Genomic DNA, 25,975 nt, shown 5'->3' with positions numbered 1-25,975 from the left:
CTTTGCTAAAGACACCCACAGTGCAGGTATCACAAAGTCTATAAACAAAACAAAGCCAGTGTGGAGTAGTGGTTAGGGCTCTGGACTCTTGACCGGAGGGTCGTGGGTTCAATCCCAGGTGGGGGACACTGCTGCTGTACCCTTGAGCAAGGTACTTTACCTAGATTGCTCCAGTAAAAACCCAACTGTATAAATGGGTAATTGTATGTAAAAAATAATGTGTAAAAAAAAAAAAAATAATAATGTAATTGTATATAATAATGTGATATCTTGTAACAATTCTTGTAACAATTGTAAGTCGCCCTGGATAAGGGTGTCTGCTAAGAAATAAATAATATTAATAATAGTAGTAGTAATAATAATAATAATAATAATAATAATAATAATAAATGAGTTCTGCCCTGTAAAAAACTGAGCTGATTTTAGCAATGCTTGCTAGTCTAACTGATTAGAAGGCCTTTTTATTGTTCTCCAAGTTGGTGCAGTGACATTGTAGATGCTAGTATAACGAGTTAGTCTAAATGAGATACTATTTTAGCAGACAGATTTCATTAAGTTAACATTTATTTGAATCTTTTTGGAATTAAAAGTATAACTGTAAAACTGCATTGATTTTCTTCTTTGTGACCATGAAAAACGGCAATTCAAAAACCATGAAAAAAGGTAGCAAACCCCCAAGGTAGCAAATCCGCCAAATTTAATACCAACAAAAATGTCCCATTATACAATGTTTCCGCCCCCTACAACATTTTTGATTGACATTTAGTGATGTAATTTCCTCCCAGCCCGAATTCAGGCCAGCCCGAGGAGTGAAATCGGACCAGAGAATTCGGGCTCCCGCCCGAATTGTGAGCCAACTCGAGTAATTTAAAAACATGGAAATGGAGGTGGAGGTGGCAGGGGGTGCAACTCGAGCACATACCCGACTTATGTGGTTCATGGAAACATGGTATAAAAAACTCTGCTAGGTGGAAGACAGTATGTTATCTAAAAACCTTACAAGAAATACAATATGTAAAGTATTTTAAATTTTATTTCAATGGGTTGTGTGCTGCAAGTACAGATAACGGGTGCGTTCAATAGGCAGAGCGCTACATGGAGCTTTCTATTGAATGACCTGCACACCGAGAGAGCTCCGTAATGTTAGCTAACATTCTGAGGAGCTGACTCGTGGGCATTTCAAAATGGCGGAGGTACAATACCAGTTTGGCGGCTGTGGTGTAATTTCCCCACATACTGGACTTTTTGACCAACATAACTGTATGCATTCGTTTTCATAAAAAATGCTCAGCTTGTTTGTTTGGTCAGCCTTACTTTAAGGAATATTTTCTTAACTGCATTTAAAAAGAAAAATAATGGACTAATAGTGATGTGTTAAAGGTGAACTATATGTAACGCTGTTTTTTTTTGTTTGTTGGTTTTAGAGTTTTGTAATTTATGGGATATTAAGTTTCACAGTGTATCTCGGCTGAAAAAGCACAGCAGTATAGGCTACACAGTATAAGCTAACAGTAGCACTTCAATTATAAGACTTTTGCAGAGGAACAGAAAAGGCAGATGCAGGACCTCATGGAAATGCAAAAGGTTGCAAAACAAAGAAACTAACTGCTAAAGTCATTCACAGATGTATTCAAAGAATCGTTGAAGAAATAATTTTATTTGGAACATTTTTGCTGTATAAAAATGTTACTGGGTTGAATAATTGTTGAAAAAATAAATGGTTCTATTTTGTTAAAGTTTTTTATATTTTGTTTTGCTCTACAACACCACTTACATAAGATAGAAACCTCTTAATTGCAAGTGTAAACTGCACTGTAGCCACCTGTAAATAAAACATGCAATATGCAACAATCACAATACTGAGGAACAATGCTCTCAACGTAGTTTTCAATCCACCAGGACCATTGCATGTGTTTGAATTCACTGCCGCTAAAGCCATGGTGTTGGCTCTCGATGCAAGTGCAATAGAGGCATTAAACAGCCTTTGTTATGAAACATAAGAAATGTAAATAAAATACTTCATGTTTCTTGGCGAAGGAAGTTTTTGCAGCTGTCTATCTCATAAATATGTCTCCAGTCTCCTACATTTAAGATAATGTGTACTGTCTGATTTCAGCTTTAGTTAAGCAGGTCTTATCAGTGACATTTCAGTACATAGAAATAGTCTTTATCTCAGTAATTCAGACAAGGTAGGCACGAGGCCTTATCTATCTCCTAGCTCTGCATCTGCTCTGCAGTCTTTCTGTTTTGAGAAATTGCTGCTCAGCTTGTGCTCACAGTATCTCAAGCAACTTTTGCACACAAAAATTGATTAGTGTATTTATTTAGATACATCAGCCCTGAGAATACAGTGTGTTATGGATGCAGTTGAAGTAAACATTGAGATACTGTAACAGTAGAAAATGTTATCAGCAGTCCTTTTTTGCTGCCAAAATACTGTTTGCTTTCTTATTTACAGGGGGACAGCGTTTGAAGTTGGCGTAATCTTTTGGCAACGTATACCGGTACAATTGTATATTAAAGCTACAGTAACTCATAAACCTAACCTATTCAAGTTTACACTAGAAAAAAACATGTCCCCCTTTGAAACCTGAACGCGTGTACCAGAAAGAAAAAAATTAAAAACTTTTTGTTAGAAATAGTGCAGGCAAGCTTAAAAAGAAGCTGAGATCCATAGACAAAACATTTTTGTGGACTTTTTATTTAATGTCTCTGAAATTGGCACACAACTGCTACACATCTGCATCAGCATCCTGCCAAAAGTTTAAATAATTTGACTTGCTCTCTTTGCTGCCTTTTTTCCAAAAGGGATTTGATTTTCAAGAATGTATGCAACAATAATTTAGAGCTTTGAACACTGTAAGCTTTGTGTATTGGGAATGGAATTACATGTTTCAGGGTTTCTCTAAAGGTCCCAACTCTCTTTAACCCATTGTAGTTGGACACCTGTTCACCACATACAGCTCTGAGCAGTCAGAGTTACTCTGTCATTAAAATACAATAGGGCTATCCACCAGTGGCCTACCATATGTCATCCTGGTTGTTCACTGAAAGCCAGAAGCCTTGAATTTAAGCATTAATTTATTTAAACAAAAAACAACAATGATGGACTATCAGTTAGGATTATTGGATAACACATAAAAGCAGATTTCAGTCAGACACGGCATTGCATCCAGTATACTGGACTTTGAATGATGTGATCCAAATAGTGTATTTTTGAGAGAGAACGTTGGTTTTAAAGTGGTTCTAATGCTTTCTAAGGTAATACACTACTAATACTGCATATATTAAACATGGTGATCACATTATACACACCTTTTGATGAGAATGTATTTAAATCACTTGTTAAAATACATTATGAATCTGTGCTTTTGTCCAATAAGTCATAACAAAATGGACTGTGATTGAAGTTCATTACCTACTGCATTAGTTAGAAGCATATCTTCCATCAAGTCCTTCTATGGTATAAGTTAAGTTGGAATAACAAAGCAAGTACTTGAACATTTTAGGCTTTCACCAGGATACATCTGGAATTTCTTGCTGGGCATTCTGGGATATTGTTGTAACCATCCCTTGGTATTAGCTCGCAGTTCTTCAGGTAGAGCCAACATTGTTCAATGTATAATTTGTTTCTGTGTTGAAAAATATTGCTGCACTTCTGCATACAAACTAAAGGAGTCAACAAGTGGCAAGACTGAGTGTTGTATTTCAGCATTTCTCCTCTACATAGCTGGTAACAGATCTGAGGAGATACGATGACATGCCTTTTGATCTTCTGCTTCAAACATCTGTTAAAGTTTAGCTGGCATGTGGTAGCAATTTTAATCTCAATGCATGCTGATTACGAAAAGATGTGCCCAAGTAAAACTGCCGCACATGTTGCAGAGAGACTGTACTGCAAGTCCAGTTTGTCTAATCTTGTTTGTCGATGCAGACCTTTTTGCAAAAGACTGATCGCTAAGATTGATAGAATTCAGATGTTAAGAAAAATAAATGTGAATGTTATTGTGACTTGAAATGAAAGTATCCATGACTAAACACTGAAGGTTCAGAATTATTTCCCTCAGTGTGTTATACTTGCTGCTTCTTTAAACAACAAGTATCATATTTCTATAGGTCTCCTTTGAATACTGATGCAATGTTAGATTTGTTTCCTTTCCGGCACCATGCCAAACCCTTCTTTTTTCAGTTTTCCAACTGCAAATGTTAAACTAAATTGTAGAAGAAGAAAAGATTCAAGGTGTATGTTTTCTTAGACAATTATTTTACTGTGACTTACTTTCAACAACTTTCCATCAATGTCTATACAGTCCATTACTTTTAACAGTACTTTCTTACTTTACACTCAGTATTTGGAAGGGACAATCACTCACACGCTTCCCCTAAACTCTGTTTTTCATTTCTCGAGTGGAGAGGAGATAATAAAGCCTGCCCTTAACTCCTAGAAGCAGATTCTGTGGTAACCATCCATGCGATCTTAATATGTCACAACTCCTACGCAGCTGTGAACTCAGAGTGCAAGCAAAAGGTTCAAGGCAAAGAATTTTAATTGGAGAAAGTGTTTTAATAATCCAGGATTTGGGCAGTTTGCTGGCCCAAACTATGTATTTGACAGATTGCACATGTTGTGCATCCCTTCCATTGAATCCAAGGGATAGCTGTCTGTCTGACAAGGAAAATAAATTTGACTTGCTCAACGTTAGCTGGAGTCCAGATAATGACATAAATGACAGTAATTGCTTGATGCTTTCCAAATGTTAACTCTTAACTTTTCTACTCACCAGAAAATATTTATGGAAAGTTGACTCCTGTGGAAAAATGTAATAATTTGGCAGGATGAGACAAAGCACTCTGCTAGAATGTGTTGCTTGGTCTCCCACTTCTTGCCTGAGCGCTTCCATGCTGAGTCGTCTTTGACTTCTACAGTACATGTGTTTGTCTAGTTTTACAGCAAAGCTTACGACAGACCCTAATGTTTCCCTAGTCAAAAAAGAAAGAAAGAAAGAAAACCTATTAAGGCAAAAAAGAAAACCAGCAATAAATATATAGGGAATGGCACACAACAACAAATACTGTATCTCACTGACTTGTCTCATGAACCGTATAGTATTCTCTGCTTGGTGTAAGGCCCTTGGGTACCATAATTGTTCTGTACAAATCCTATGACTTTGCTTACTGTGGGGTATTTTTAACTTGTGAATAAACAGAAGAAGCTCACGTATGTCACTTGCTTAATATTTTAGTCATACAGGTAGTTCTAAATGCATGTTTTAGATAAGTATTAGACAGGGTTGACTATATTATCTAACTATTTAATGATTTCAAATAAACATTGAAATATTAAATGACAACACGTTCCAGAACAATGTAATAATATCACTGTTTGGCACAATGTTCAAAAGTAGGCCTTTTGAAGGGTGAATGCGAGAAATCTGTGTTCTATTTAACTTGCAAGCTGTTTGGCATTATCGCCAGTGTTGTTGCCTCTGGAGTTGTAGCAGTCTACAGTGTGGATTATATTTGGATTGTTGAAAGCCATAGCATAGCATACAGGTTTGAGCTTTCAGCAAGCCTCGACGAATATGTGGACCTTTAGTTATGTGTAGAGGAAAACCTGCTTAAATACTTTGCCAGACTAACTTGTGGCTTATACAATGTTGAGATCTTAATATCAGCGCCTGTGAACCTTTAAGTATTTGAAGAGGCGCTTTAGGTTGAACGTTACACAGACATGTTGTCTTGGGTAATAACCACGGTTTGCAGACGTGATGACAGCTAGTCTACAAGAACATTACATATTCCACTGCGTGCTGAGATCAGTAGTTTGCGAGTGGTGGTTACCCAGGTCTGTGAAAAGACCTTTCAAGCCCATGACCTCTTATTTAATCTGGAAGAAAATAGTCATGACTTTCTCAGAGCCATTTTATTGCCTGTCTGCAAGTCACATCAAAATCATCACAATGGATTGAATACCTCTAGTGACAGGGATCGCAATGACTGTCTTCTTAGTCATTAGGGGAAGCAACCGGTTGGTTAATAAGTGAGAAATAAAATGTCAGAGGCAACAAAGATCAACATAATTGGAGGCCATCACCCTTCAATGTGACCATTTTTTGGGGGGTTTGATCCATGAACACATGAGGAAGCATGAGTAGTGAAGGGATTCCTAGTAGAAAGCCATTTTAAGGGTTTAAAATAGCTGTCCTTATGTTGTTTTCAAATATATTCAGGAATGAATCCATGTTTTTAATGATGTGTTTTATTTCAAAACCCAGACTTATATCTGACATTGTTGGAACCACAGTCATCACTTGCTTGGCCAGGTGATCAAGCAAGTATTGTAAAAGTCTAACCTCATTACATGACATGCAGAAATTTAAATTCGACAGAGCACAGCACTACACTATCTTTACTTTTAAAATCCATTAAAGTGTTGGCCACTTTAGGCCACATAGTGGTGACATAGACTTTATAGAGCACCCTCCTAGCAGTGGGCAAAGCGTGAAGTCACACTGGAGCCGTTTCCTCTCAGTACATGTTAGCCCAACTAAAAGCTTGCATTGGTGTGAAGAGCCTGTGCAATTTTTCTCCCTAGTAGCTATTATGAACAAAAGATCATGTGCCGTTTTGGCTAGCTCAACATAATGGTGCAGTACTTCATAAATATGCATGAAGCGAATGGAAAAAGCTTACTGATGGATTATTGAGTCCATTTGTGTGTCTACATGCAAATTAGCACTTGTGTGAATATAACATGCCATTTTGTTTAAAAGTATACAGGAGGAGAGCAAAAAATCAGCATGGAATGTAACGTTTTGCTTTTGAAATTCCTTGTCATACTGAATGATCAAAGACAATGTTAATTTGTAATTTCTATTTTTGCTAGTAAAAACATCTGGAAAGTGGAGCATATATAGTACAGTACCATGCCAGCTTTACACGCTTGGTTTGTTGCTTGCCATTAGTTATGTTATTTGGTTTTCTTTGTGATCGTGCTTTGGAACATATGGGAAAGTGGTCTACTGTTGAAATTAGTTTGAATGTGATCGTTCTATTTAAGGATGGAAAATCTAGACTGAATTAACTTTCAGACTCAACTTGTATTATTTGGGACTATAAACCCCACATGCTTATGTTTATAGACTTCTGTTTTAATTATTGAATATGTATTCATATTACACACTAATTACAAAATATGAATCACATTTATATTTATAAATACAAAAAATTGAAAATCCGCTCAAAAACATCCTACAAAAACTTTCCTTAATTCAACAAAAGTTTAATTGTTCGTTGTGTGTTAACTGTGCTTCATATGTGTTTAAAATTGATGCAGTAATATAATAATCTCAGTTGGGCAACTGTGTATGTCCTGCTGCAATATAAGTGATGTACAGTTAGGGACAATGACATGGTTACAGTCAGGTACGGTGCCGGGATGCAGACAGGAAGCTGACACTAAGGGGCACTAGTGTATTAGTGTGTGTGAACCATTTACTGTCGGGTAAGCTTGGCTCATAGTTTATAGCAAGTTAGCACTACTTTGTGAGCAAAAGGCACTTTTGTGGTTTTAAGAGCTCCTTCAAAAATTGAATCAAAGAAGTATTGTTTCTTACCTCGTCTGTTGAACTCCACACAGAGTGAACTCCTGGTTTCCATGTTGCTTGGTCAGGAGGAAACAAACTGATCTCTTACCCAGAGATCATTGATGTAATCCTTTTCGGTGCCAAAGCCCATGTCACTTCCTCCATAAAAGCCCACGTTATAACCAATCATTGTACAATTTTTTCTTGCATTTGCTTGGGTATGGAGGAATAGAGGTCTGCCTAAATTTAAAACCTGACCTGACCAAACAAAATCCGAAGCCAACCCAAGCCCGAGACCTTTGAAATATTTGTGGTCCAGTGGTTAAAAAAACGGTCTTGTATCCAAGAGGTCCCCGGTTCAAATCCCACCTCAGCCACTGACTCATTGTGTGACCCTGAGCAAGTCACTTAACCTCCTTGTGCTCCGTCTTTTGGGTGAGACGTAGTTGTAAGTGACTCTGCAGCTGATGCATAGTTCACACACCCTAGTCTCTGTAAGTCGCCTTGGATAAAGGCGTCTGCTAAATAAACAAATAATAATAATAATAATAATAATAATAATAATAATAATAATAATAATAATAATAATAATAATAATAATAATATTGCAACCAAGTACCTTCAGTGCAGAGTATTCCTGGTTTCCAGTTAAAATGTAAATAAATAAAAAAAAAATCATTCAATTAATCATATCTCATTTACTTCCTTTCCTAGTAATCCAACACTGCATAAAAGAAGACAATAGGCTTTTTCAAAACTGTGTTACCATAAATACCCACACAGAAGATGCTCTTGCAAATTCGCATACTTATCATATCAAACCGCTAAATTAACGTTCAACAACAAATATTACACCACAACTGTGGCTTTTAAAACAGCTACAGGACGAATACATAACTTTTTCAGTGTGCCGCTGCAGAAATGAATTTCCCGTCTTTTTGCTGTCATATTTCAGTAATATTTTGCAAGAGTTGCATTGGACAAAACCACATGAATTTTTATTATTGCTGAATACAACAATGTCGTAATGTTCCCTCTAAGCTGCGCGCAAACGCTCACTTCATAAAATCTCACGCACAGCACTCCTTGCTTTGTAACTTAAACTGACCCAGCTACCCCACAGGATAAATAGCCAACAACATTGAGAAGAGTTTAACACCAGCGACGGATATGTCTGCACACTGAAAACTGGTTACGATGGAGAGTTTTTACAAAAGATTCAATCCATGCTCTCATTCTTTCAGACGAGGTCAATTTCAGTTATCTGTTGTAGTAAAGCCACTTCCATCTCCAAAAACATAAGGACTGCAGTAATACCTCTGTTATCCATCGGGACCTGCCAATATCAGCTTGATGTTTTTTTTCTTTCTTGGGGATCTCTGCAGCTGAAGTATTCACCAAGTCTAGATGAAGTAACATTCACAAGGCATAGACATACATCATTAGATGTCTTTTGAGGGCAAGTTCTCTTTCTCTCTCAAAAAAATAAATAAAAGGACAGTAAACCCTGGAGCACAGTAAGAAGTAAGGCTTATTTGTCTACAGGGAAACATCACCTCACTCTACAGCACACTCTCGGCATTTCTGGGAATCCAGTTCTATACACTTGCAGGAAGAGTGTATTTCACATAGGAGTGGATAGTAACATACCATCATCTGTCAAACCTCTTCTACATAGGGGCCAGGCTAACAGCACAGTCATTTCAGCTGTTTCTGGGCATTGACAGCAGTAATCTCCTTGGTAAGAGAAGCAAATCTACAGGTGACACGCATAGGGGTGTCTCCTTTTTTTTCTTTTTAACTACCTTCCCAGTTTTCCTCAGCATCAAGCCTTCTTTGGGAGTTAAAGGAACTACAAGGTGACAACTAACACCTTCACTAAAATCATCCCGAATTTCAGCAATCTGCTGTATGCTGAAAAACAAAGGACATCACAAACCAGACAACCTACTTGGTGAACTTTAGCAATAGCATTCCGGATATACTCGGCACACAAGGTACCCCACGAGTAACAAATCTGCCAGATGAGCTACAGGGCATAGTTAACTACTAGTTTACAAGCTACTACTTTAATTGCTCCTTTTTCAGCGGGGAGCAGTCATGCCATACTCGTCCCTGACCATAGGCCAACAATATTTGGAAACGTAAATTGAGAGGGAGCCAGTCTTGTTCTTAGCTCCTCTCTGGGCCTCAAGGTTTTGGATTTCTGAGATCCTGGAAATAGCTGAAGCACCTACAGTGGAGCACCGATCTGCTGCCCAGAACAGGATGGTGTTTTCCACAATCCTTTGCGGTTGATTTTAGCTGCATGAAGACTGAAGGGCAACTACTGAAGAGCTAGGGCTATCGGAACAAGTACAAACCTTACTTGATCAAAAAGAAAATGGAAAGGGGACAATCTTCAGGTTTCAGACCCATACTGATGAAAAGGAATTGTGCTCGGTTGCGATCCAAGGTCAGTGCACGACTTGGAGTCTTTCTATCTACATTTATTATCATACCTCAGGGTTCTACCTACCCTCCATCAATGTTCACATTGCAGCAATCTCCAACATGCTGCCTGGCTGAGAACGTCACTATGTAGGTACCCACCCTAGAGTGGCTAGTGTTTGGTGGGGCTACCACCTAAAACCCCCCAAGGAAACACATCGCCCCTCAGGGGAGTCTTAGCCTGTATTCAACAGTTTAGGTTACCACAGTTCTGATCCTAGCTACAGGTAAGAAAAATGTCTACTGCATTTCTAGTGACTGTGATCTCAAAACCAGGGCAAAACTGTCTCCGAACAGACACATTTAAACTGGATCTCATCCTGCATCAAGTTCTGTTGTAGACTTGGAAGGAAACCATCTTAAGGATCCATCAAAACATAATATGCCCAAACAGGACATCTGCCACACTCCTGGGCCTCCTCTGAGACCTTTATTAGCATGACACCTTTAATGTGTGTTGTTTTCAGCCTACTTTTACTCCTGTGTATTCTGTGTCTACCTCTCCTAACTTCTACCAATCACCCTCTTGTCTTAAATGCTTTGATATGGTTCAAGTATGTGTGGAGTTCATCAGATGAGGTAAGAAGACAAAGATTACCTGTAATATGGTTTCTTTATAGGATGATGAACTCCAAACACCTATATCCCTCCCTCCTTTCCCCTCTTTTTGTTTGTATTTTTAAAATGTGTACAATGATTGGTTATGACGTGGGCTTTTATGGAGGAAGTGACATGGGCTTTGGCACCAAAAAGGATTACATCAATGATCTGTGGGTAAGAGATCAGTTTGTTTCTTCCTGACCAAGCAACATGGAGACCAGGAGTTCACTTTTTGTGGAGTTCATCATCCTAGGAAGAAACCATATTACAGGTAATCTCTGTCTTATTGAAGTAAGGTGTGCCAAGTCACACACAAACATTAACTTCAGTTTTGGCCTCAGGGCTAGTGAAGAGTTATGAACCTAAATAAATGCAAATCAATAGAAGCTCTGTCTTTTAGTATTTTCTTGGGAGTTTCCAGTATAATTTCTAAATAACACACACCAAGATGGACCGGTGAGTAGGTTTTAACCTTGATCCAGTGCCAAGATGAGTGGCTAGAATTCCATCATCATGGGAGTTGTCTTTTACTCTTCTAGGTTTTAATTGCTGTTTTGAGTAGCACGTGTACCTAAATGCCAAACCGCAAATCACTGAAACACCTCTGTCTCTGCTTGCTTTGTAAGTAAACAGCAAACAATATGATTTGTTTGGTATGGTAAATTTTGGTGCTATTGAGTTAACAAATTTTGGTTTGCAGACATTTAAGCCCACTTGTCTTCTTCAGTGGGCAGTTGTGAACACAGCCTGCTTTACTGAAACTGTGGAACAGTCCATTGACACAGGGTTTGATATTTCCTCTGTCAAACTTTGTTGGGCCATTCTCCCACATGTAGGCTAAATTAAGGAAAGGGCTGCTCTGTAAACATGTTACAAATGAAAATAAACAATAGCAGACATTGCCAAAAAATACTGAAGCTTATTAAGCATATTATTAAACCTTAGTAACTACAACTGCAAGTAACATAATCATTGCAACACAGACACATATTTTCATTACTGTAGTGGTGGTAGAATGTAACAGGTAGAATGTAAGAGGAATATTGGTATTGTGGATTCTCAGGGCTGTTGAAAATGAATTAAAAAAAAAAAAACATGCACACAAATGCACCATTAACAGCATTGCACAGTTTACTTAGAGAGATCAGCAACTCAAACATTTAAGATACAATCTTAATCCCTTGTACATAAATTGGTTAGATACAATTGTAATCCTCTTTGATTTTTAGCCCTTAACATCAAGGAAGATGAGTCTGGGTTTGCATGTACATTGAACAGGTATAGGAAAGTTTGCCAACTTATGGCTTACCTCACATAATGGTTTGGTTTCTTATCTGAAGTCTCTTCTTTTTTTACCACTGACACTTGCTATTTAAATCTGTGATGCTGCTTTGTTTGTTATGCTTTTGACTAAAAATAATCTCACTGTTTACTACCAAAGACTGAAACAAGCTTATTACACGTGTTTATGTGATTCTGTATTCCTTCATTTCTAATTCAGAGGTCTTTCTCTTCACTTAATTGTCTACATTTATAGATACTGGGCCATTCTTCTTGGGTGTTCCTTCCTTAAATTATTATTACCCTCATGCCCCTGGAATAATTTGCCTAGGGCCATTGAGACATTTACTTTATTTACGTTAAAACTGAAAATCTCTTTGCTTTCCCTAAACTTTGGAACTGCTATATAAACTGACCAAATTAATACATTTTAATGCAGTTTTAGAGTTGCTTAAATATAATGTTTATACTCCTACACTCAATACATTTATGTAGCACTGTGTTTACAGATGTCTAATTTGAATTGCTGAGTAATGGTTTGGAAGGTGGTGAATATCCCTATTTGTCTAGAAAGTGTGATACTTTCAGGCACTGCAGTTTCAATTTTGTAAATTCACATTAGTATAATAAGCAGCTCTTTATCTGTGTTAAATCATCACAAAAAATAAATATATAAATAAATTAAAATAAGATGAGATAGTACAACTTAATTAAGCAAACAGGCCAAAACACCAATTTAGGTGAAGAATAAAGGTTGGTTTATACTTCTCTCACAGACATTAGCCGTACGTCAGCTGTAGACACTTTGTTCGCAGACTTTTTGACGCATCAAAGTGAGGCTCCACAATCCCGAGACACTTTGAGACTGGATTTTAAAATTGCCCTTCTCATGAATGAAGTGAATGTGTAAATTGGCTCATATATATTTTTTATGAGCAGCAAACAAGTAAAACTGATCAGCTGTTCTGATCAGAGCAACGTTACTGATTTGATGGTGAAAGTAAGTGCATACAGAAAATAAATAGCAACGTTAACTTATTAGTGACTCAAATATATAAAAAGAATAACAATACAAATAAAAATAGATTGTATTCATTATTATTATACAAGTGGTTGCTGCGCATGGTAGCCTATGTAAGCAACAATATTCATTTTAGCAAAGGTTCATTTACGCTTTAATTTCATTCAGTTTAGAGGCAAGTTTAAAATCCTGTTCTGTTGTTCATGTTTATTGGGTCCCTCTAAAACTTGCTCTATCACGCTTCACTGGCTTGCGACCATGCAACAAATGTTGGATTTTTTCAAAATCACCCAACCCTGTGCGTTTTGCGGTCGCAGACACACAAGAAAAGGCGACTTTTTAAAAAAGACGCAGTCAGAAGTATAAACCAGCCTTATTAATTGTTTTTTCATGAGGTATATACACCACTTTTATGCAGCCCTTCAATCATGTGGAGAATAGGCTCTCAGCATATTTGGGGCTCTGGGCTCACAAAGTTTTCATGCCTACTACTGTTACCCATGGTAAGCAGTATTTAGTGTAACAATAGGAGGTCTCTAACACCCATTGCAGTTAGCCTTGCTACTTGAGACTGGTAGGCCAGTGTGCAATCAAAGAGGAGGTTAAGACACATTGGCTCTGCTTTTTCTTTGAAGTAGACGGCTGGGATCTCGTCTGAGAGGACGTGGTCTGGGCTTGAGCTGCTGGGGGACCAGAAGCAGTGCCCAAAGGGCGTTGCTGCAGGCAAATTCAATTGCTTCAATATGTGTGCACACACCACACATCCCAGTTTGGTAAAACAATCAGGCCTTATAGAGCTAATGAGATTGATGCAGATCGATCTTGCAGATTATGTGGCATTGTAACTTTGTGTGGGAAAATATTCGTTTTAAAGACATCTGATTGTTGGCCAGAAACCTGTTTCTGAAGAGACTGGAGCACTGTAGAACTTAATGTGGCAAGTTTGAATCAGTAGGGATTTGTTATTACGATTAAGCATGTATACAGCATAAGCAAACTGGAAACGTAACATAAAAACTCTAATGATAGTGATCATTTTGCTGTGTGTTTGTTGTAGGCGAGTCTTGGTGTTATTGTCTACCTCAATTCCAATTAGGTTATTAGTACTTGGCTGTTTTATATAAAAATATTTGATTTCAGTGTTTAAATCCAAACACTACTCTCAAACCAGACAGGCAGTACTGTAATAATATCAGGTTACACGTTACACCGAAGCCTATGGCCTATACTATATGGCTAATTAAGCTCAGGTGTGACTAATTAAGCTTGTAGTAAAGCCTGAAATTGCTATGCAATGTGTGTCTATTGGTTTACTGAGCGTGTCTCATGCTGCCAGAACATACAGTAGACGGTTGCTGCCAGCAACACAATCCCTATGAGACTCAGGGGGTAGTTGACTTGAGAATAAAGCACGGCAGAGCGCCTATGCTGCAGAGTGGCATGGGGAAAGAAATAAATCAAGAGTTATTTCAAGTTTGGTTGAATCTGATGAGATCAAAGTGCCATGTGGTGGGGGGTTGTTCTGGATCATTAACATTGCACCTGATACCACCATAGTTAAAGCTGGCAGCAACCACCACAGCATTCAGTGTTTCTATAAACAAAGCACCAGCAGCTGTCTTTTTTTTATCTTTACATTTTCCATTGTCTTTGTCACCTGTCTGAAGATGAGCAAAAACACAGCCAATTTACTGCCTGTGTATTAACTGAAAAGGCATGCAGAGACCATAGGAATGACAGATAGATGAGTTTGAAGAAGTACCTCAATAAAGAGGGATAAAAACAACTGCCAGCACAGCAGCTGAGGATGGAAGAGACGTGTGCAGGATTCAGCCTCTGATGTGTATAGCTGAATATCCAGTGAAAGAGAAAAAAAAGCAAGACTCAGAGCTTAAACTGGAAAAATTCAAGCCAATTTGGACCACTTTAACTTGTTTGCCACTGTTTTGAGCTAGAGGCTGACCAGATCCTTTTGTTTTGGGTTGTTTGACAGATGGCAGTTTGCACAATTTACCATCCTGTACATCAATGTTTGTTGTCACTGTTGCATGACAGCTATTGATGTTCTTTATATTCAACTTGACAGGATGTAATAGCTAGCTTGACGAGATGTGATCTGACAGTGGAGATCAGAGTAATCCCACCATTAATACAACTCGACCTGTACACTAAGATCTAGTATGAAGGCAGTTCCAGACAAAATCACTGTAAATGGGTTGAAATATAATCAAGAGAAAACTTCTCCCAAGTGGCATTGCTTTTTTTCCCAATCAGTATTTACACTGGAGATCTTTTATGAAGATATATAAATATTCTATAATATATTTATGAATTGTCTTATTGTGAAAGTTAAAAATAAATAAGACAAAACACATCTGGCAGCCTTATTTATTTCATATTTCTCCTTGTTCATATTGGATTTAAATAATGGGCTTCCTGTTGAGAGAAATGATTTACTGCAGTTAGTCATTAAACCTTTTACTGTATTATTTATTAATCTACATGTTGGTTGCTGTGATTGCTGCCTTGTAATGTCGAGAGGACTACATTAATGACATTGGTACACTTAATCAAAAGGAGAGGTTACTTTTAAAACGGTTCCAAGATAGTAAATTAGATTTTAATTTATTCAGTTCCAAGGGTCTTAAATTCAAGCCTTCTTATGCCCAAGTGAACAATCCTAATTGGTTCTGCAAGTACTTGATTGCATCATTCACGTTGATTTTTAGCAATTTGTCAGAATCAGTCTAGCTGATGCAGTATCCCTTATTGAAGTTTTCATCTAAGCTAGGTTACATTTAATTAAAAAACACTGTTTTTGACACATTACTTCAAGCTTTCCCAATGCAGTAGAGGTATTATTCAGTCTAAAAAAGTGGCAAGTTTCCATACTGGGTTGCAAGCGGTATCTTGCTCAGTATTATCTTCTTATCTTCAGCAAAGATGAAACAAAAGCAGTTTTTTCCCCAATGCACACAGGACAAACCGAACACTATACAAGTATGTAGCAAGAACTGTTCTTTCCTAATTATGACAAGCTTTGCATGTCATCACATGATCTCTTAAACAACAGAAAACATTTCAAAAGGTTTTTTTAACGTCCCTTTTTCCAGAAATTAGACTTTGTATGACAGAAAAGCTTAGTGTGTTAATAGTAATCCATGTACAGCAGTCTGGATTTTCATTAACATGCATAGTACAGAATAATTTCCATTAATTTTCAGTTTGATATTTCTGCATCTGTTTTACATTTTCCTTCAAATTCAGGAAAACAGTGTTACCGGTTCCAGACTTTATGTAAAATGAGTGTTATGCTTTAAAAATATATTTGGGTTCCAACATAGATCAAATTAATACACATTTTGAATAGATATTATAGCCCTGAGCAATACAAGCACTAATGTAACATTTGAAGTCTGACCCAGTACCCCCTAATAAGATAGCAACAATGTAAAAATGAAAAAAAATAATAACAGAAGTGTGGAATGTGCCTTAGGTGAAAAACCTGATTTTGTGCAGGAACAGGTAAGAGTCTGTTACACAATGCACTTTGGATAAAATTTGTCCTTTTTTGTACAACTAGTGTATTAATGTAACTAGAACCACACAGCTAAAGTCTGGGTCAAGAACAGCAAGCATCCTTCATCATATTTTTATCCATGGTTGACCAAAGTTATTTACCAGCATGAAGTGGCACTGCCAGCTAGGCATTGCCTCAGTGTTGAGCCACGTTCAAACACAGATGCATACACTACCAACACACAGCAATCGAATTACTTTGTTTGCAAGAGCTCATTTTTGCCCAGATTTGGTTTGGCCTTCGAGTTAACGGCCTTTAGAAATATTATCCTGGAACTGGCAGCTGTGATTTAAGGCTTCAAGAAGTCATAGAATCATTAAGCAACCAAACCCACATAAAATACCATTCATAACTGTTAAAAAGCTGGCATATTCCCAATGCCCATTGACAGGAGAAGAATTCAGATAAATTAGCTGATAATTTGAGTACTGAAGCAACACACCTTTTTTTCTGTAAGAAGAGACCAGCCACATGAAGGATTTGGCTGAGAAACCACTGCTGGCACAAGATCCTAACGACAGTATATTATCTCTGAATCGTTTCTAACAGGATTATGGATTCCAAGTTGCAAATCAAACAGATGTTAGCAGTTTACTGATGTTTTCTAATATCCTTTGTCATCTTTCCAGGAAATGCAGTAAGCGGAGTAGCGGGGGGGGGGATAACTTGGAGTTTTAGTGTAAACATGACAGTTACCAGACATCTCAGCACTTTCAGTCCTGTAAATATCCAGTTACTCATTAAAATAAATGTTTGTGTAAAATGTTTTAACTCCCTTGAGAAGAGTACAGTAACTCCTAAAATATATCAGTATCTAGATTTTATCTATGCAGAGTAAAATGAAATACAGTAGATGCTGCTTATTAACAACCTCTCGGTTCCCAGCAAAAAAAGTTGTCATTAACCGAACGTTGCCAATAAGTTTAAAGCGCTTGTTTTCAAGTGTATTTATATGGAACAACTATATATACTGTAGCTGTACAAATATGGCACAGACATAATTTTTTAACAGTAACATTTAACCCTTTGCGGTCCATTTATTCAGCGCGTGTCAGGCGCATCAGGTCCAATTTATTTTCACACGCGCAGTTTATTTTGATACTGTATGTCAAGAACAACTGTAGCCATCCAATATACTTTACTTTGAGTTAAACTGATAGCAGTGGTAAAATAAATGAATGTTATATCAGACTCAGAGGGCTTCAACCATTGAGCATTTTCATCCTTTGCCTAACAATAATGGTACACAAAACCATACTTTAATTACAGAACATCAGCACTCTGACATCAGTGCCTTAATTCCTTTTTATACACAGAAGCATGATGCTTTATAAATGCAACAGACAGCAGATATTTAGTGCTGTTGATGTTTTGTGTGTTTGTCAGTAGAGCACATGGAAAATAGCACAATAAACCTGTATTAAGACAAATATTTAACCACCATAACGTATTATAAGATAACGTTTTGTTTCAACATTAAATAAAGCTTGTTTTTTTAATTGTGCATGTGTGTACATGAGCCACAATCTAAGGGGTGGCTGCTTTACATCCTGTGCACAAAGTTTCTCTCCGTCTTGATGTACAGTATTGACAGATTGTTTCCCATACACCCATACAATACTGGGAGCCATGTTCATCAGCTTCGTTTAATTGAACTTTGACAGTTCAAAACCCTTTGCTCTCACAGACTGCTGACTCAATAGTGGGCTAAGATACTATCCGCTGGATAGAGGAGAGCATACAAATATTCCAGTCGCAGTCTTGCACAGCGGGAAACTCATCTACATAGTGCCTAAAAGGAGGATTCGCAGCAATTACAAGAGATAAAAGGCTTGTGCATTTTTTAATACTAAAACTGGTTTTAAATGACTGCTTTTGAAATATGAGAATCTCTTCTAAAATATGGAGAATAGGGAGATTTAATACTCAATTTGACAAAACTGAAGAGAAAACCTCACAAAAGTGCCTGGTGTACACGTTGTGAACTGTACAATAAGCAGAAATGGTATCTTGGCTCAAGTGATGCCCAATTAAATGCTTAGAGGTTTAAGAAGGAATTTGTCAGTTATCGGGGTTCAGGTTTCTTCCTGTATGTCTTGCTTTGATCTAACAAGGAGGTTTGCTTGTTAATTCCTAGCCTTTCTGGTCTGAGGGAGAGGGTCAGATGTTCATGGAGCTCAGCTCTACCTACCACAAAGCCCTTTGACAATCGTTTTCTTTTTTTCTTCACATTGCCACCAACTGACATAATTTACTGTTTGCTGACATTTGTTAATTTACTACTCATGAAAGATGAGTGACAATAGCACTGGCTACAGTTGCGCATGGTGCCAGCACACCTCAATCCTGACTTCTCGAGAAAACTGCCAGTTCTGCCTAATTGGGTGGTGGTTATGTGACTAATTTCTCCTGGGCATTAAGTTGAGCCCACTATTCCACTTGTAGTCAGCGCTAGGTTTTAACCCACGTTCAGAGATAAAAAGCTAATGAAACATTATTAACATGTGTACACTTGTAGGAATTTGGCACTACAGAGTGCAGCCTGTGCATGTTTTATCATACAGTACTATCACAGTACTGCCACTATACAGTACTGTCATTCCTGGATAATACAAAATTGCGGTCTAATGGAAAAACTGTTTCCAGTCTCCCTTCAGTGTGTTTTTTGTCACATTGATGTATCTCCCTGCCTGAATTGACTTCTTTCCTGCAAAGGTCAAAAGGGCAATTCAGTGTTCATTTACTTGAGGTTTTTCTCCAGTTACCGGTGGGCTTTATCTTGTAATCAGCAATATCATTTGTATAAAAAAAACACCAAATAACCAATTAATAATAATAATAATAATAATAATAATAATAATAATAATTCAAGTAGACAAAATGTTTGCCTAATGCCTTCCCACACTGAATTTATGATTGGGGGTTTTGAAGTTGAAGGCTAGTTTACATTTAACATCACAATAAACAAAACATTTTGTAGTAAATATAGAAATGTTGCGAACTCTTACTTTCAAGACATTATTTCACATCTAAAATAACTATTTTGAACGCAGTGGAGCAATAAATTGTCCGATGTAAATGTACATTAGACCATTTCAAATTTATTGCTGAAACTCAAGACACATGAAAAGGAAGACAGAACAATTATTTTGAGAAATGGGGGAAATCCTAAATTTATGAGAACACAGAGTCCCTCAGGCAAACCCATATATTTATATATAGTACAGCTGCAAAACTAATTACAGGGCTGATACAGTATCTCTGTAATGATCTTAAATGGATTTGATCTTGTTAGTTTTTCATATTTTTTTTTTTTACTTGAAGAAACTGAATTATCTACATACAATAAAAAAATACCTGACATGCCTACTTAAATTGGACAAATAGATCAGCTGAGAAGTTTTGAGATACGTTTTATAATCCATCAAGTAGTACCTAGTCACAACTTTATTATTTTATCCTTTGTCAGTGCAGTCTGATTTAAACAGTTTAATTGAGTTGTTAGTCGGCTTTACCTTCTGCTGACTTAAGTGCTCAAAGCAATTGGTGTGGTGGAATAGATAAACATTTTTCATTATTCTTTAATTTCCAAGCATATATACAGACGTGCTTAAATTTCTTGGTACCCTTACAGCTCATTGAAATAATGCTTCATTCCTCCTGAAAAGTGATGAAATTAAAAGCTATTTTATCATGTATACTTGCATGCCTTTGGTATGTCATAGAATAAAGCAAAGAAGCTGTGAAAAGAGATGAATTATTGCTTATTCTACAAAGATATTCTAAAATGGCCTGGACACATTTGTTGGTACCCCTTAGAAAAGATAATAAATAATTGGATTATAGTGATATTTCAAACTAATTAGATTCTTTAATTAGTATCACACATGTCTCCAATCTTGTAATCAGTCATTCAGCCTATTTAAATGGGGAAAAGTAGTCACTGTGCTGTTTGGTATCATTGTGTGCACCACACTGAACATGGACCAGAGAAAGCAAAGGAGAGAGTTGTCTGAGGAGATCAGAAAGAAAATAATAGACAAGCATGGTAAAGGTAAAGGCTACAAGACCATTGCCAAGCAGCTTGATGTTCCTGTGACAACAGTTGCAAATATTATTAAGAAGTTTAAGGTCCATGGAACTGTAGCCGACCTCCCTGGGCGCAGCCACAAGAGGAAAATCGACCCCAGATTGAACAGAAGGATAGTGTGAATGGTAGAAAAAGAACCAAGGATAACTGCCAAAGAGATACAAGCTGAACTCCAAGGTGAAGGTACGTCAGTTTCTGATCGCACCATCCGTCGCTTTTTGAGCGAAAGTGGGCTCCATGGAAGAAGACCCAGGAGGACTTCACTTTTGAAAGAAAAACATAAAGCCAGACTGGAATTTGCTAAAATGCATATTGACAAGCCACAATCCTTCTGGGAGAATGTCCTTTGGACAGATGAGTCAAAACTGGAGCTTTTTGGCAAGTCACATCAGCTCTATGTTCACAGACGAAAAAATGAAGCTTTCAAAGAAAAGAACACCATACCTACAGTGAAACATGGAGGAGGCTGGGTTATGTTTTGGGGCTGCTTTGCTGCGCCTGGCACAGGGTGCCTTGAATCTGTGCAGGGCACAATGAAATCTCAAGACTATCAAGGAATTCTGGAGCGAAACGTACTGCCCAGTGTCAGAAAGCTCTGTCTCAGTCGCAGGTCATGGGTCCTCCAACAGGATAATGACCCAAAACACACAGCTAAAAGCACCCAAGAATGGATAAGAACAAAACATTGGACTATTCTGAAGTGGCCTTCTATGAGTCCTGATCTGAATCCTATCGAACATCTATGGAAAGAGCTGAAACTTGCAGTCTGGAGAAGGCACCCATCAAACCTGAGACAGCTGGAGCAGTTTGTGGGCCAAACTACCTGTTAACAGGTGCAGAAGTATCATTGAGAGCTACAGAAAACGTTTGATTGCAGTGATTGCCTCTAAAGGTTGTGCAACAAAATATTAGGTTAGCGGTCCCATCATTTTTGTCCATGCCATTTTCATTTGTTTTATTATTTACAATATGTTGAATAAAAAATCAAAAGCAAAGTCTGATTTCTATTAAATATGGAATAAACAATGGTGGATGCCAATTACTTTTGTCAGTTTCAAGTTATTTCAGAGAAAATTGTGCGTTCTTCGTTTTTTGTGGAGGGGTACCAACAAATTTGAGCACGTCTGTGTATATATATATATATATATATATATATATATATATATATATATATATATACATACATACAGTGCCTTGCAAAAGTGTTCAGACTCATGACCAATTCTCTCATATTACTGAATTACAAATGGTACATTGAAATTTCGTTCTGTTTGATATTTTATTTTAAAACACTGAAACGCAAAATCAATTATTGTAAGGTGACATTGGTTTTATGTTGGGAAATATTGTTAAGAAAAATAAAAAACTGAAATAATGAATTATTATTATTATTATTGTTGTTGCTATTTGTACCAAAATATTATGGTATCTGGGGATTTTGGATTTTTGAAGTTGCATTTGTCATGCATTTAAGCATTGCTTATGGCCACTTTGCTTATGCACTTCCTCTGAGTTCTGAAGTAATTTGTTTTAATTCAGACCTGTTAATTTATGTGGATTTAATTACCTGTATTCATTCCATGTTCCTTTGTAACACATTATGTTGCTCTTTCCCCCCCTGGATTACAATCCCCTGGTGGGCGAGTAAGAGAATCTGGATGCATGCCTGTTACATGTGATCAACATTATTTGTTACAAAGAAACATGGAATGAATATGGATGATTAAATCCACATGAATGAACAAGACTGAATTCAAAATGAATTACTTCAGAACTCCGAGGAAGTGCATAAGATATTCAGGTGTTATTCCTGTTGTATTCAGCCGGAATTAATTATGAATTTGCAGCCATTATTTTAAATTGTACCAAAAACACGTCTCCCTGTGGCGGGGTGCCCCGTCCCTGTGCGTATTTGTGTGTGTTTGTTTTATGTGGTGTGTATGTATTGATGCACGGAGTGTGAGTTGTGTAACACAGTGATTTAAAATGTATATTTGTATTTAGGCACGGGGATTGCAAATTCACTTCACGTGTAGATTATAGTGTGTATTTGTATATGAACATGGGGATGTGTGTGTGGAATACTGGGTGACAGGGAGGCAGTTAATCCTCCCTGCATAAACATGTGAGAATGTGGTGGAGCAGTGAATTGAATAAATGATTAAATGATTAATTAAGACTCCAGCCACAGGTGTATAGAGTGATCACGGGTGACACAAGGAAAGTGTGTTCAGGGAGAAGGAACGGGATTGAGACGGAGCTGAGAATCAAAACTAGTAAAAAATAACAATTGCTACTCGTGCTGGAGGACCAGCACATTACTTGTTGTGTGTTTAGTTTTTGCCGCGTTTTGTCTATTTGTTGTTCATTTGTCTGATTTTGTTTTGTGTGCAGTGCTTTGTTTTGTTCAGCTGTTTTATTTGTTTATTTATTTAAACACGCAAGCAGTACATTCATTTCACTCGCAGTGCTGTGTGTTTCTTCCGGGTCTGACGTTACCTTGCCAGGTATAAAATCTTCTACTTCGCATTACATCAAGGCTGAAAAAGCGTTAAATATTTACAGCCTTTTGTTTTAGTAAAAGTCCCCATTATTTAATTAATTCATTATTAATTGTTATGCAGTATGTTTAAATAGTCTAGTTTTTTAATATAAAATTCATTTTAATACATGTTAAATTGAGTTTCTAAGCTATACCTATAATGTTTATTAGTATTACATGAAAAGTCTGACTCACGGTAGGTACAAGAGAGCTGTAGACACATACATGTATTAATGTGCAGTGAAATCTCTTAGAAAGTTTGAAAAATCTTCAACAATACCCAACTTTCTTGGGTTTGACTTCTGTGCCAGATTTGTTAATTTGCACCTTTTTGAGTCAGCTGTTCATTGGATAATATGTTCTACTGGGTAATTATTCTGAACTTGTCAGTTATTTGGGCAAGACACATAATGATGTAACCTAGTCTGGAAATTTGCTTACAAGTAATAGGTCTGTGGCAACTGTGGTTCAGCATTTGAACAAAGGTATTGCTGACTGACCCAGTTGCCATGCCAAGTAACTGCTGGAGGCAGTTTTTAGCAGTTAAGAAATCAGAGTGCCATTTTTATGAACAAATAATTCCTTTTTTGCAACCCATCTATAGACTATACCAGATTTGAATGCCTTGGTGTGCTGCCACACCCCTGAAAAAACAGCTTCAACCACTTTAGCATGCTTGAGCTTCTGTCATCTTGGAGATCAAATACTTGATTGCAGCTTTTTTGTGGATATAGGCCAGTTTTACATGAAAAAAGTTGTAATGAAAAGAGAAAAAAAGGAATAGCGTGTCAGATATGTCACATCTGAGACATGCTGCATGTATTGCAAGTGGCAGTTAAAAGTTTTGTCAAAAAAATAAATAAATAGTCATTTCCATTTTGTAATGATGAAAATACGTATAATATAAGTTTTAGCTCCTCAGTTACGGTTTTCGTGTTTGCCAACCAAACTGACCCAAAACTTTTGTTTTAATCCCAGTTTTTGTCAGCAGAAAGCTTCTGGCATTGTTTCACATTTATAAGTAGCATCATTTTATAGCATTTAATTGGCAAAAGAAACAACAAAAAAAGATTAAATATTAAAAAACCTACAGGACCTATTTTTCTGCTGCTTAAACACTACAAAACTAAATTCCAAGACTCATAAGTCTGACTGTAATGCAAATATGTAGCTCTGTCAGCCAATGTAAAAGCTTTGGAATCTAACTGCCAGCCAAATGGAACATAAACAGATTATGTTCAATTATCGTAGGAGTAGAGCTTATCTTATTTTGGCTGTATTGTTGCAGGAATCATTATTCAGATTGAATAATTTTCAATTTTCTTGGTTCACAGCTATGAGTAAGGCTTCAATCTAAAACTGCCGTACTTAAATTTACATCTGAGAAACCTTGTCTAGAAAGTTTAAAGCCTTTGTTCAAAAGTAACAAATAGGAAGGGGGTATAAACTCAGTGTAAAGCCCCTTTCAGACTGACACTCCTACCCAGGTTCTGGCTACCCGGGTCACAATCCCATGTAGTGTGAAACCACGTACCTTGGTTGTACCCGGGTGGACCCGGGTTGAGCGAGACAAAATGCATGACGGCCATTGGTAAGCCGACAAAAAACAAACAGCCACGTCTGCGTGAAGATTTCACTTCCACATGGAACATTTCTCTTTTATTCTGTTTTAAGCATATTTTTGTTGATTTGAGTCACAGCATGAGCCAGATACAAGCTGCTTCCGGGGGCATTGATGCGCAAATTGTGTATTTGCGTCTGTGACCTAGGTCTACCCTGCTTTATCAAAAGCAGTGTGAAATCACGTAGCCAACCCGCATGACACCATGTGCTGATCTGGGTAGGTTGCGACTGGGGTAGAGTATGCCAGTGTGAAAAAGGGGCTTTAGGGTACTGATCTTTTGAAGTGTGGTATCTTGTGTTTCATCCAGAGCTCAACTGATGCCTGCAATTTGAATGATTATTTTTCTATATTTTAGCTTAAATCTTTAATATATTACATCTTATGACAACAGCCAGAGTTTGATAATCAGCTCACTCTTTTTTGCTTTACTGTTTGTTGAAGGTGTAACTTGGCACACTTTGATGGTTGGTTCATGTTGAATGGCCTGATTAATTTTGGTGCAGGTTTGTTGCTAAAAACAGAACAAAGTACTCATGTCTGTTTAGCTTATTTTCAAAAGAATAATAATTTAAAAAAAACTCCACGGATGGGGAAACCAATGTAGATGCAATGGCCACAGAGAAGTAAAAAAAAAAGGTGACCATTTGGGCATATAATAAGACAGATTTTAAAAATACTGCAAAGGAACAGCATTTTTTGAATATGCTTACTTATTTTTAGTGATAGTGTTAAATGGTTATTTTCTTCTTCCTCCCACAGTCTTGCGTGATGATTTCAGACAGAACCCTTCGGATGTGATGGTAGCAGCTGGTGAACCTGCAGTAATGGAGTGCCTGCCTCCTCGTGGGCACCCTGAACCGACCATTTCCTGGAAAAAAGACGGAGTTCCAATAGACGACAGAGATGAAAGAATTACAGTGAGTTCCAACTTTGATAGCCTGCTGTTTGTGAATGCATGCACATAGCTTATAAAGGACGCAGTTTAGGTAATTATTAGGGGTGTGCCCGAGTCAAAGCACAAACGAGTATCCATAACAATTATGGGCATTTTTTTTCCAAGGCTTTTTCTTCAGTTTGCGAGTGTGCTCGACTGTACAAATAATAATATTTTCATTTTTCAAAGAAAATGATTAATGTGTAGAATATTTAAGTGTTTTTGTG

General features: G+C 37.3%; 1 protein-coding gene across 5 annotated transcripts in view; it reads left to right on the top strand.

The window, feature by feature from the left end:
* The window catches only part of LOC117405462 (roundabout homolog 1-like), a 440,349-nt gene that overhangs the window by 356,567 nt on the left and 57,807 nt on the right, over positions 1-25,975 (top strand). For all 5 annotated transcript variants that reach the window (XM_059031316.1, XM_059031315.1, XM_059031313.1 and 2 more), the window contains one exon: positions 25,574-25,731. In XM_059031316.1, the coding sequence (XP_058887299.1) occupies positions 25,574-25,731 (158 nt within the window). The remainder of the gene's footprint in view (positions 1-25,573; positions 25,732-25,975) is intronic.

Source organism: Acipenser ruthenus, chromosome 9 (genome assembly GCF_902713425.1).
Source record: "Acipenser ruthenus chromosome 9, fAciRut3.2 maternal haplotype, whole genome shotgun sequence".
Lineage (NCBI taxonomy): Eukaryota > Metazoa > Chordata > Actinopteri > Acipenseriformes > Acipenseridae > Acipenser > Acipenser ruthenus.
The sequence above is the reverse complement of the archived record's forward strand: the minus strand, read 5'-3'. Positions and strand labels throughout refer to the sequence as shown.